General features: G+C 34.0%; 1 protein-coding gene across 1 annotated transcript; it reads left to right on the top strand.

Moving 5' to 3' along the window:
- Positions 1-5053: 5053 nt before the first annotated feature.
- LOC131035302 (pectate lyase 1-like) lies at positions 5054-13856 on the top strand. The gene is made up of 5 exons (XM_057966977.1): positions 5054-5223; positions 5306-5588; positions 5687-5790; positions 5834-5894; positions 13674-13856. Exons 1-5 carry the CDS (start codon positions 5054-5056, stop codon positions 13854-13856), a joined length of 801 nt encoding a protein of 266 aa, XP_057822960.1.
- The last annotated feature ends 376 nt before the right edge of the window (positions 13857-14232 follow it).

Genomic DNA, 14232 nt, shown 5'->3' with positions numbered 1-14232 from the left:
CCTCAAATGTAAAAAAAATCCTCAAGTCTCTTGTTCACATCTTCCCTTCCATTATATGTACAAATAATCTTGACCACTTTCCCAGATTGCTTCTCCACACGAGTCTTGAAGTCTTGAAATCTCTCAAATACTTCACTCTTATGAATGAGAAAGTAGACCAAAGTGAAGCGAGAGTAGTCATCAATGAAGGTGAGGATATGGCAGGCCTTGCTAAATGAAGGTGCTAGAAATGGACCTGCTACATCGATGTGAACAAGTTGAAGAACTTCCAAAGCTCTCCAAGCTTTCCCCTTATCAAACTTCTCCTCGGGATGCTTGCCCATGGAACAACCTGAACATAGACCCTCTGAAAAACTGATTAAAGTTAGGCTTGTGACCATGTCTTTCGTGTTGAGCTACCGAAGATAGCGGTAGTTGAGGTGACCAAACTGCTCATGCCATAGCTTACTTTCTAAATTTGTATGAGTAAGCAAGGCTCTAGAAGGAAAACTTGGTATAAAGTGGGAGAATGAATAAAGCCTTGACTTGTCATTGACTTGTCCCACTACTGCCAAGGCATCATCATCAAGTTCCTTTACCACAACTGAATCAAGTGTAAACTCAACCTTTTTCTCATTCCTTTACTGAGTGATTTGGTAGATAGAGAGAAGGTTGGTAGACAAGTTAGGAACATAAAGAACATTCTCAAATGTTCCATCATCCATGTCAACTGAACCTTTCCCTTCAACCTCTACTTGTGTATCATCACCTATGTAAATGTGAGGTACCTTAGATGCTCCAATGAAGAAAACTACTCCTTTGTAGAACCCATGTGATAAGAGGCACTCGATTCAAGAATCCACTGCTGTGAAGAACCTGTTGTAGCCACAAATGCTTTCCCTTTTCTCTTAGACTGTGAGGAAAAAGAAGGAGATGAATCCTTATTTGTGTAGGCGGATGGCAAGTTGGTGTTGTTTTTCTTAAAAACATTTGTCAACTCATAAACTTGCTTGGTGTGGCATCGATTCTCATCATGACCATACTTCTTGCAATATGCACAAGTTGGTTTATCCTTCTTAGGTGAAGTCCCCTTCTTGGAAGAGGATGGAAAACCGCCTTGTAATGGGGAGGATGATTGTCCTTTTTCTTGCTGTCGCTTTGACTTGGATTGCTTCTTCTTGTTGGAATCTTTGCCTTGACTCCCTTGACTCCCTTGATTAGCCACCAAAGCCTTGGACTTTGAATACTTGAGAAGCCCCATGTTCAACAACTTAGATTGTTCCAATATCAATATTTCTATGAAAGCATCAAATGAAGGTATAATGTAGGAACTCCCCACTGTCAAATGATGAGTTTGGAAGCTAGACACAAAAGTTGCATATTCTGGTGCAAGCTTGTCCAACAAGTTGAATATCAATTGAGCATCCTTTTTGTAGATTCCACAATCCTTAAGATTTGCTCTTAGCTCATTTGCTTTGGGGACATAATATTGGATTGTATCAAAACTCTTGGGATCTAAGTTGGTGAGCTCATTGTCAATCTTATAACCTCTAATTTCATCAACTTGACCATACAATTTTTGAAACATATCCCAAGCATCTTTGATTATAGTACACTTCTCAATATGAAAGATGAGGTCATCTGATACATAATTACACAAAGTTCCAAGAGCCATGCAATTCTTAGTGAGCCATTCTAACTGAGCATTAGGATCAGCCTTAGGATCAGGTGGTGATGCTATTATTCCATCTATGTAATGTGTGAGACCTTTTTCCATTAATTTGCTCCATACTTTAATTTTCCATGATGCATAATTATGTGAAGTTAAAGGTGGAAATTTATGAGGACTCATTGCAACAAAAATGAAAGAGCACAAGGAAAGAGAGGCACAATCACACAAGACACCCCCCCAAATTCACTCAATCAAAGAATCCCCCCCCCAAAAAAAGATTATTTGACACTTTATACTTAGTGCGTGTACAATGGGCCATTTGCAAAAAATGGAAAAGTGGACTTATGATTTCAATTTTACAACTGTCTTAATAAGGCCAAATAAGACTCAAACTAATAATGCAAGAGATCTAAACTAAGATCCAAACAAATTACAAGTACCAAGTAGGCCAAATAAGACTAATATCTGAAAGAAAAATTTACGCTTAAAATATCTGAAATCTGATCGTAGATTATAAAAGTAGATGAAAAAATATGCACTTTAAAAAAAAATGGCACCTGAAAAGAAAGTCGTATGAGCTCAAATGAGGCCTTTAAAGTTGCAGAATTGAGGATTGGACAGATACAGCTGAGAGAATCCAAAAATTTCAAAAAAATTGTGAATCAAAATCAGAAATTAACCACACCACTGCGAAGAGAATGGAAAATTATCCCAAATAAAAAAAAAATTGCATGCAAAAAGGAGCAAAATTGAGCAAGTTATGGGCCTCCAAAGTTGGCCCAAAAATCGAAACTGCTCAACGGAGAGGGGTCTAAAAAAATACAAAGAAAATGCTAACTAGGCGCTGCTGACTGGGTTTTGAAAAAAAGGTTTTCAACTAGAAATTTGTTTTTCAATTATTTTTTTTTGAAAAAAATTCCGTACCTACTGCCCTAATTGGGCAGAAAATTTCCTCCACACCCAAAAATCGATTTTTGCCAAAATAGGTCAAGTTTATACTCAATTTTTATGGAAATGGCCTCTCGGATGCAATGGTGAGGTTGAAAACGCTCTAAGATACCTCCAAAAAATGTAGTCCCTCAGATCCGAAAAATAGAAGCCTTCCACGATGTCTTCAAAAACCAATCAATGAAGTCCCAATGGCTTTGATACCATGTGAGATTTTGCCAAGATCAAGGGCACAATGAAAAGTATAAAAGAGAGACACAAAAATGACAAGAACAAACTATATTCTCATCAATATGCAAATGATCAATTGGATTCATAATATAATGAATATAGGCCTGCTTATATAGGCAAGGCCATATGGATGTACAAGCACACAATCATGATATGTGGTTCAATGAGAAACAAGGGTAGGTAAGAAATACTAGGGGTAGGTAGGAGAAATAATATAATATTCCACAAGAGATGTATGACCCACTGAATGTGGAGTGTAACAGCAAAATAAGACCACGAAAGGTGGAATTTCTCCTACAAGCTATATCCCTATCTGCACACTTCCATAAGTGTCTCAAATCCAAACTAAGAAGAGATGCATTATCCTAAGTTAACTTTAGTAAAGTGTAATAATATCCATAATGAATATTTATTTACACCAACAGATCTCATACCCAAGTAAAAAAATTAATTAAAATAAAATATATCAGGTGATTTAATAGTATACTATTCTAAACCAAATCATGAAATTAATTATATTTTCCAATTTATCAATTGATCCCGATTTGCTATTTTGGGCCCATTGACTTACATTTATAGTAAGATTTTTACTTTTGGAAAAAAATGTTAAACGGATATGACAATGTGGGTAATTTCCTTCTCTATTCTACTTCTAAGTTTCAAATTCACCCTTCACAAAAGGTTATTAGAGTTAGTCATTGGATACCTCCTCCTTATGCTATTTTTAAAATTAACATTGATGGTTTGTCTAGGGGCAATTATGGTCGAACTGGGTTTGGAGATGTTGACCATAATCGTTCTAGCTTTGTGCAATTGTTTCTTTCTATGGTTGTTGAAGTTAGTACCAATAATCAAATGAAAGCCTTTGCTCTTCTCATTGCAATTGAAGTTAGTTGTTGAAGTTAGTACCAATAATCCACCAATTGCGAGAACATATGATCGTTACAAAAGTGAAGAGAGAAGTGCAATGATATTTGTGAGATGGACTCTATGATTTTAGCTTCCCTTTTGAATAACAAGAATTCTAAGAGTTGTTGGCATTTTGCTTTGTTAAGTAATTAAATTGACGGTTTATGTCAGTACTTCAAATCCATCTCTTTTGTTCATATGCCTTGATAATGGAATGTGGGTGCTGTGTTTTTGGCTATATGGGCTTTAGGTGCTCCCCAAGGATGGACTATTTTCTATTGGGATTCAATTTGCCCTAGCCAACTCAATTCTTACATCTAATTCTAAATGATATGGATTAATCATTGCACTTCTTTCTTGACTTTTGTGAGGATCATATGTTCTTTGAATTGGTAGATTTGTGGGAGGCTTGTTTGACTCCCCTTTATTTACCTTGGTACAATAATTATAACTCTCTAAGAATCATTTTGTATTCTCTTTAAAATTCTTAATTAATAAATTAAAAAATCTTTTTTGAGAAAAAAAATCGTCATCATTTAATTTAGTACCAATATTTTTTAACACTATGATACCATGTTGAGACATGGACCAGCTAGGACTTGAACCTAGGACCTTCCATACGTTGTTGGAGTGCTCTACCACTGAGCCACTAGCCCCCCTTGGACCAGTCCATTGTCGGTCTGGGTGTGTCTTATTTCCAATACCAACACCCCCCTTAAGCCACACCTCTTGTGTGCTTGGGGCTCCTAGGTTGGACCTAACATTGATACCATGTTGAGACATGGACCAGCTAGGACTCGAACCTAGGACCCTCCATACGCTGCTCGAGTGCTCTACCACTGAACTACTGACCCCTCTTGAACCAGTCCATCGTCGGTCAAAATACGGCCAACACCAAGACAATCCTCTGTTTGGAAGCAACAGTTATTCAGCTGGTTATGAGCTACACGCGTAACTTTGTTTTGAAGCAATGGTCGAACGCAATACATATCCAACAATTACCGGTCAGAGCACGCTTAGAGAGACTCAGGGAGGCGGTTACCTGTTACCTACAATATTATATTGAATGAAATATCCGGGTATCATGCCGTGTATGCTGAGCTCTATAAGTACAAAGCAAAGAAGAAGAATTGTGTACAGTATAACTTTGTAATAGTCAAGTAAATCTATTGTTACCAAGAATATTGTTTTAATGGCTGCTGCAGGGTGGATGGAGCTTCATTTGCTTTTCTTTCCCTCGCGTTCTCTTCTTCAAAGTCCTACAACCCTATTGATAAGTGCTGGAGAAATGATTCAAATTAGGTACAAAACAGAATGAAGCTTGCGGATTGTGGTTTGGGCTTTGGAAGTGCACCTAATGGAGGGAAAGGAGGTGAGTTGTATACAGTCAGCAGGACTGATGACAATGCTGTAAATCCCTCACCTGGGACTCTCAGATACGGAGTTACTCGTGATGGTCCTCTATGGATAACTTTTTGGCAGAGGTATGGAGATAAAGCTTGAAATGCCCCTCATTTTGACAAGCCAGAAGACTATCGATGCAAGGGGCTCAAATCTTCACATCAGAAATGGGCCTTGCATTATCCTGTTGAATGGGAACAACGTTATCATTCACGGATTAAACATCCATAATTGTCAGCCATCTAAATCGGGTATGATTTTTCTCGCTGAGGGTACGCAGGCCGAGGAAATCGAAACACAAGATGGAGATGATATTTCAGTTAGCTATTTCCCAGACGTTTGGATCGATCATAACACATTATTCAATTGCTCGGATAGACTAGTTCATGTCACGCTTCCTTCCACTGCAGATACCATTTCTAACAACCGTTTCTCTTACCATGACATGGTAACTATATGAACTGCTCATAGACTAAAATACTCGTTACATACTAGATTTTGTATATAAATGATTGATGAGTCCTAACAACGGAATCAACCTATCAGGTGATGCTCTTGGGACACAGTGATGATTATAGAGCTGATAAAGCCATGAAGGTGACAGTGGCGTTCAACCACTTTGGGCCTGGCCTCATTGAACGTATGCCAAGGTAAATAGAGTTTAACTCGAAATCCTCTTGTTGCCTTTTGTAGATTGACCTTGTTTAACCTAATCACGTTGTTGGAAATTGGCATGAAGCAGGTGCAGACATGGGTATGTGCATGTTGCCAATAACAACTACGAACCATGGAGAATATACCTAATCCCCTTGTTACTAATGGAGCATACTTCCTCCCATCTGGCAAACCAAAAGCACTTCCCAATTATGACTCTGAACAGAGTTTCAAAGTTTTCTCAGGAACACTTGTGCCTGCAATACTCACCCAGACCGCGGGAGCCCTATCTTGCACTCTAAACCTCCCTTGTTTGTAATGCTCTCCAATGAAATAAATGGCTGTAAATTCAATTATAAAAGGTCATCCAAGTATCTATGGGATTTCTTCCCTTGCATACGGTAATTAGAGGTCTGAAAATAGTATTAATCTGAATGCTAGTTCCCAACTAAAAATTATACTACATCGCATAAGGTTTTCATTAATTTGTGTAAGGTGAGGTGTAAATATATTTACCTTTTATGTGCTTTTGTTAAATTCAAGTGTTATTTTATTCCCTTGGAGTAGAAACCTCGTGCTATTTTATTTCCATATAAAATAGGTCCATTTTCTCATCGATTGAGCCAATTTTGACAACTACTTGCCGGGAAAACAACCACACACATTTGATCCACTGGACATAGGATGGGATGGATTAGTGCACACAGGAAGTATAAATTTGTTCTAATAGCTAAATCGAACGAATATAGCTTCCAGTCACGCACCAAATATTCAAAATGATAAAAAGACACGGCTTGTGAGAAAATTTTGAAGGTCAATTTAATCGATATTAAAAAGTCTTCTCCTTCATTTCCATGCGGCTGCTTAGCTTATTTTGGCTAGCAGCTGCTGCTCCATTTTTTGTGCAACAATTTGTGGAGCTGATGACCCCATGCATAAAAAAAATTGTGCTTATTTTTAAGCAGCCCTCTTAAATATTACTTTTAAATAATATTTTTTACATATAAAATTTAAAAGTAAAATTTAAGAAAAATAAAAAGGAAAGGAAAAAAATTTGGTGAAGCCATGTGTCATTTTTTTAATAAGCAGCTGCTGCTTATTTCCAGCCTCTCCTTTTTTTTCCAGCTTATTTTTTATTATTAAGCAGCAGCTGCTCCACAAAACTAGGAAAAGATTCCAAATTTTCCTTTCCCTCTAATTAAAAAATTCCATGGGAACACTTTCACTGCTTAAAAATAAGCAGAAAATAGACTCAAGGAGCTGCATGGGGACATGGGGTAAGAGAGCACACTTAAGACTTCAACAATTAATACGTATATAATCATTTCATAGGCAATCACAAATATATTAAACGTTGCCTTATGGCCTCTCAAAAAATAAACACTAGCTTGAGTTAATATAATGAATTATTAGTTTGACTATTTCTAATCAGTTTTTGGAAGTGAGGGAAAAATGAATTATATCAATATGGATAAAGTAATAAAATGCGTGGTCAAATATACAACATTTTTTATTAGATTATTAAATTTATATTAAAAAAAGTCTTAATTTTCTATTATATTGTCTAAGAATCTTGGTTATTCTTTATAACACATTGGCACTATTCCAGTTTCTTTTTCTTGTCAAATTAGTTTGAACCTTTCTACATTAGAAATAGTTGCATGATATTTAAGAAGTTATTTAAAACTTTTAAGATGGTTTTCATGTTGGATAGTCATGCAAGTGTGTAACTGAAAATGAAATTAGTAATTTCAATAATGGAGTTGGAGTTTTTAGTGGTTTTGGTAAATTTTCATAGATGGCAATTATCATATTTTAGAACTTTCTTTATTAGTGATCCAGTGAATTGTTGTATTTTTACAAGCTGGGAGTTCTAAAAGATATTGCCTTCTTGTAATGTTAATGTAGATCAAAATGTAATATCTATTTGGAGGTAAATCATGATGTAATAGATATTGAATAAATAAAATATATCTGAGTTAAATTCAATTTATATGATTTCAAATCTACAAAGTGGTATAAAAGCAGGTTTGGGTCTAACTCCCTCATGGGAGGGCCCAAAGTTATAAGTGTGATCTTCTAGGATTCATTTGGGTGTGTATGTGACATTAAATCTTGGATTTATTTCATTTAGAGTAGTTATCTGCATATTTCACGATTGTAGAAGCTAAGGTTGTTGATGTTGTTTAATTGTTTTACTAAGAGGTTCATGTAAAGAGCCTATGTGAGTAGTTTAATAACTACATAGTTAGAAGTGTGAAGGGTGAGATTGGGAAAGTGTAAAGAGTGTTGAGGAAAGGGATGCATTACCCATGGTTAGGAGCCATGCCACCAATCCATTCAAGAGGTGATTGAAGATGAGGTGTTATGAGAAGACCTTGCCAACACTAGAAATGGGGTTTGCATATGGCAGAAGTCTATGTATGAGGTAGAAAATGTTGCAAGAAATCCAACATGAGATGAGACCTTTTCAAAAAAGTAATGACAACCAACAAAGAAATGGTTGTCAAGTTCGTATTGAAGCCCAATTTTGTTTAACACTAGCATAGATCCTTCGAAAGTGGGCAATGACAATCAACAAGAATAATTGTGTGCAGATGAAGTGTCGTGTGTTTTCTCTTTGTTAGAGAAAGGAGAGGAAAACCTTGTTATCTCTCATGAAGGAGAGAGATTGGTACTTCTATAAGAAGTATAAGAAGTGGATCTATAAGACCTAGTACAATAATGATGGCAATACTGTATAGTGAGTTGCAAAGATTTAGTTTGTGAGTTCACTTAGCATGAAGGGGAAGTATGTTAGATAGTGATGCATGTGTGCAACTAAAAATGGAATTAGTAATTCCAATAATGGAGTTGGAGTTTTTAGGAAGAGATTCTAAGTCAATTTGTATTAGTTTTAGTAATTTTTCATACATGACAATTATCATGTTTTAGAAGTTTCTTTATTACTCATGGAGTGAATTGTTGTGTTTTTAGAGGCTGCAACCTCTATAAAATATTGCCTTCTTGTATTGTTTATGCAAATCAAAATGTAACCTTTATTTAAAGAGGTAAATCATGAAGGAATAGATATTGGATAAATAAAATATAGCTATGCTAAATTCAATTTGTTTGATTTTAAATTTGCATTTGATTGCTTTTCTTAAATTTTTGTGGAAACATGTCATGATTTCTTACATTTTCTTAAACAAGTGGACCTACATTAAGATAATAATAAAATATTCAAAATGTGTTATTTTAGAATATATAAATCAATACCAAACTCTCAAATTTTATAAAACCATTATCAATCATTTGACATAAATATCCAACTATGTAGTCTTTAGCAATAACTAGAATTGCAATGTATTTCTCCAATACTGAATTAACATCAATATTTATTTAGTTTATTTTATGTATGACGATTTAAGATGTGACAATTATCTGCTTTTTTCTCCCCAACCACCTATAGTTTTTCTTTAGTTTAAATTTTAATTTATAGTTATACAAATAATTAATTTATAATTTGGGTTTTTTGAGTTAATTTCTTAGTATAAATGCATCATTATTAAATATTTTTTTTCACAATTCAAGCTTTTAGGAATTCATCATTATATTTAAGCTAATAAGATATTTCAATGTTTCATGTTCGATATTATATACAATGAAATGGGTGGAAAGAAAAAATAATGTTTGACATTAAAAACAAGTAAAGCATACATAAATAATGAAGAATAAAATGATTTTAAAAAATGTTTGAAATAAAAAAGGCATTCTTCTACCCACCAAGGCTAAGCATTGGATTTTTTCCTAGCACTACTCAAATTCAAACCTAATAATACTTTTGAGAAAATTTTATGGAAGTTGTACACTGTTATATGGCTATTATAATTGCTACATAATATATTGGCATTACAAAACTTAAATTGGCCTTAAATTGAAATAAACATTATGATGGATGAACTATATAATATTAGAACCACCTATAAATGATATTGGATAGATAATATGTAGATATATATTTATAGTGATTCACCAATAGGATTATTTATATATAGGTCTATTAAACATGCATAAGATTTTTTTATCAATGTATTATATTTAATAACAATAATGAGTTAAAACTAGAAATCCCTATTAATGTTGACCAAGAGAATAGGGGACAACCACTATCAACTCGGTGTTGGAAAAGATAATCAAAAATTTTGTTAGTGGGCAAGAGAATTGTTTCCTTTGGGTTGGTAAGGAAATTAACATGCTGCAAGAGGGTACAAAGAGTATCATTGATACAATTACCGATAACCCTATGCCAAGTAGAACCAATAAGCTTTTCTAGATGACACAAAAATTAATTGAAGATGTGGAGACTATGAAGACTAACCATGAGACTAGAATTGGTTATCTAAAATAAATATTGGAAGAAATAAAAGGGAGCTTGAGGAATATAGTGGACATTAGTAAGGAAGCTATGAATAGCAGTGCAGAGGGCCTCAAGAAGGTAAATGCGATGATCACAAAGCTTGGCCTTTATCCATCATCCTTCCATTGGAGACTAAACAAAAGAAGACATTACAGGATTCAAGTGTGAAAGGAACGGGTTCTCAGAGTACGATTGGCCCATATACTAGAACCAGAAGTAGGAATCAGGAGCAGGGTACCTCTAGGTTCATTATAGAAGAGCTTGAAAACATCACTTGGAAGATGATCCAAAAGAACTAAAAATTGGTGCACTCTTTCCAGTATGGAACTGTTGTTTTCTTTTCTTTTGTTCATAGATTATTTTTGGTAGTTTTTTTGGCTTTGTGGGCTTGGCCCCTATTTTGTTTGTTGGTTAGCTATTGGTTCTAGAATGTTTTGTGATTGTTCTTTTGGTTGTAAAACTTAAGGTTTCGGATCCTCGTAAAACCCATTTATCTTAATAAAAAAAATTAATGAATTAAAACACACTTTGAGATAAGTGTGGTCTAGCCATTACATGCTATTGGATTTTCAAGTTTTCTTTCTTTGTTATATGCTCAAACTCAACTATGATATTCTTAAATATTAGCTTAATTTATTTGATGTTTTATTTTATTAAGAAGCTTGAAAAAAATATTATTGGTTTCTCATTTATGATTCTAGAAGTACCATACATGTAAATTTTGGTATAAATTTTAAATACTATTTATCAATCTTAAATTCAGCCCTTCTAATTGAAATCAGCAATTTTCTTATTAAAAAATAAATGAATACTTAATTAATTAATATATAATATATAATCTATTAGATACAGAAAAGTATCACAACATGCTATTTTGAATCATATTTCATTACAATATGTTAGGATTTAGAATTGATTGAAATTATCAAAGTTTCATAATATCACAACCTTCTAGATAGGTAAAAGTTGAGATAATATTTTTTCAACATTGCCATTTTCTTTGTTTTTTTTGTTTTTTTTATGCTTGTATTATTGGATAAATGTTTTGGGTCAACATACCATAGGTATTTTAAAATATTAAACAAATTTCACACCATTTAAAATAATTTGCAAGAAATAGCAAGAACAAAAATTAAATGACACCAAATGTTTCTATTATACACCTATTCACTTATCACACAAAATTTCAAAGTAATTTTTAGACACATTGGTCATACTTTGGCATATAGGGACACTAAAAAATTACATGTGAAAAATTTATGATTATTAAATATTACCGTCTCATTTTGCTTGGATATTTAACAAATATTATCATTACACCATATATGTCCAATGATGGTGGGAGTAGAGATCTAAATAAATATTTGATGTTAACACTTGAATTTTTCAATTTGGAATCATCCCTCATGATAAAATGTAAAATATTATTGCAATCTATTTGGGATTGGATTTTTTTGGTAACAACTTTTATCTTGTGTAACATATTTAGCTTTAATTTTAAGGATTAACCATTGAGTTGGTTGGTAATTGTTTATATTGTGTAAATACGTTGTAAACTCATCCAAATCCTAATCACAAATCTATAATCTACTAAAGATATCAACAACACTAATAGAGCTCTAAATCAACTACGTGAAAATGAAACAAATAATGTATACCTTCATAAAACATTAGAAGCTTGACTCTATTATTCTTGAATTGTCTAAAAGCTTATTGATAATAGTATGAACACTCACACCATTATGCACAAGAACTAGATAGTATAAAAGAATGAAGTGTGGTTCATTAATGATGCAAGCATGATGCAAGTATAATAGAAAGAAAGTAATGATATCAAGATGGATAATGTGAAGCCCTAAGAAAGTGCTATATATGCATAATAGGTAGCTTAAAGTTGTTGAAAAAGGAATCTTTTATAGAAATGTCCAAAGAATCAAGGGCATAGATTAAGAGAGTAAAGGTGAATGACTATGATTACAAGGTGAAACAAAATTAATAGTTAAAATGGATGGATGAATGATATTAATAGGTGGAGGGATAATGAATAGTATTAAAATGTTAAAATGAATGGATGGATGAGATTAAGAGGTGGGCTAATTTCTTGATAGGTGTCTAGGTTCAGTGAATGATTCATAAGACATGAGATGGGGAGATAATGAGACCCTTATCATATAACTACAAATTTAGATTATGATCCATGTGAATAAGTTGGAGGTTTGAGATTAGAGAAAAGATAATAATAAATTAATTAAACAAATAGAAATATTTATTTGATTTATAGGTAAAAATGGTTGGATTACAATAATCAAATAAATAATTTAAATATTCATTTTAAACTGTAAGAAAGATAAGGTTAACGAGTTAATGAAATAAGTAAAAATATTTATTTAATTAATAGAAGAAAATATTAAGGAATTAATTAGATAGATTAATAATATTTATTTAATAGAGGATATTCGTAGGTCCCTACAATAGTATGTTCAAACAGGGTCTTTAATTTGAGTAAAAATTATGTAACAAGTTATTCACTATAGCCAATGATTTAAAAATAACATATGTTTAAAAATTGATTATTTTAAGTTTGTTGTATTATCGATTTCTATTTAAACAATCTATAGTACATGATGGATTGCAAAGATATTCATAGTTGGGTGATCGATTATATTGGTTAATTTAATATTTTGAATTTGTATATATTTTCAATATTGCATTGGAGTTCACTATCAAATTTAATATTTAGCATACAAAGATTAATAATGATAAGATCATAATATTAATAAGACTAATAATTGGGTTGAACTAGTTGCCCTGTTGGAAGGCCTTAATATTTGTAGAAAGTTGGGAGTGAAGAATTTGGAAATTGAAGGGGACTCAACAATTATTATCAATGCTCTAAGAAAAGGTAGTATGCCCAGTTGAAGACTCAACTCTCTATTGACATGGGCCATTGAATTATACAAGGTTTTCAAGAGATTTATGATCAATCACATCTATACGGAAGGAAACAAAAGGGCTGATGAGTTAGCTAACTTGGGAGATGATGGCATTCATCTTCCCTGATGCTCTATCTTAGGTCATCTCATCAAAAGGAAACAACAAAGAAGATGAGCTTGCTTACTGAGGAGCAGAAGGCATGGAGTTCTAATCCTAGGCAAAACCAATACCTCCATCAGTCTAGCAAAATCCATATGTCATCCCCAATAGGAGGATAATCCTCTCTCTTGCTCTCAGATGCTAGCAATAGCTTATCCTTGTCCCTTTTAGGCACTTTAACCACTCTAGGTTTGTTCTTTTACTCCTTCTACTTCCTTGGCCTCCCTTTAGTAAGCCCATCTTAAGAATCATCTATTACCAAGCTCGGAGTAGCAGATTTGAAGTCATCCCGATGACCCGATGAAGTCACCTTCAGTCATCAGGGTAGCATCATCTATCGAGTGGACTTGTTTGGCATTACGCCAATACCTGATGGTTTCATCTTAGGCAATCGAGGCTATCATCGACTATCGAAGGTTCAGGATTGGAGTTACGCTTATACCCGATGAAGTTGCCTTAGGCAATCAGGTTGTCATCGGCTATCGGGAGGACTGCAAGGAAGCTATGTCAAAGTCCGATGGATCCTCCTTGGGTCATCTGAGTGCTATCGGCTATTGGAGTAGTCTGTGAGAAGCTACGTTGATATCCAATGGATCTATCTTCGGTGATTGAGTCTGCCATCATCTATTGAAGAGATAGTTTTGGAGTTATGTCGACAACCGATTGAGGTGACTTGTCTGGAGCCGTGTGTTTAGGAATGACATACTTGTTCGTCGGGGATTAGGATAACCCCGTTGAGGGTCTTCCGATGATCGATAAGGTGTGATCGATCATGGGTGCTCACTTCAAGCTGAAGTTCAAAAGATGAGCTCGTGGTCACATTAGAATTTCCTGCTGGTGTATTTGAATATGAACCGATGCGATTTTTTGGTGCATGTGGGATAATTGTTAAATGTCAAACCGATTGGTCCGAACTGACAGTTGAGCTTGGCCTCCCTTTAGCAAG

This window comes from Cryptomeria japonica, chromosome 5 (genome assembly GCF_030272615.1).
Source record: "Cryptomeria japonica chromosome 5, Sugi_1.0, whole genome shotgun sequence".
NCBI lineage: Eukaryota > Viridiplantae > Streptophyta > Pinopsida > Cupressales > Cupressaceae > Cryptomeria > Cryptomeria japonica.
This window is presented reverse-complemented; position numbering and strand designations above follow the sequence as displayed.

What these genes read in the sequence shown, in the direction of transcription:
- LOC131035302 (XM_057966977.1), top strand. Translation starts at nt 5,054, where the DNA reads ATGAAGCTTGCGGATTGTGGTTTGGGCTTTGGAAGTGCACCTAATGGA. An exon ending in TGGATAACTTTTTGGCAGAG is followed by an intron (nt 5,224 to 5,305) that starts GTATGGAGATAA and finishes TCTTCACATCAG; the next exon opens with AAATGGGCCTTGCATTATCC. An exon ending in CTCATTGAACGTATGCCAAG is followed by an intron (nt 5,791 to 5,833) that starts GTAAATAGAGTT and finishes TGCCTTTTGTAG; the next exon opens with ATTGACCTTGTTTAACCTAA.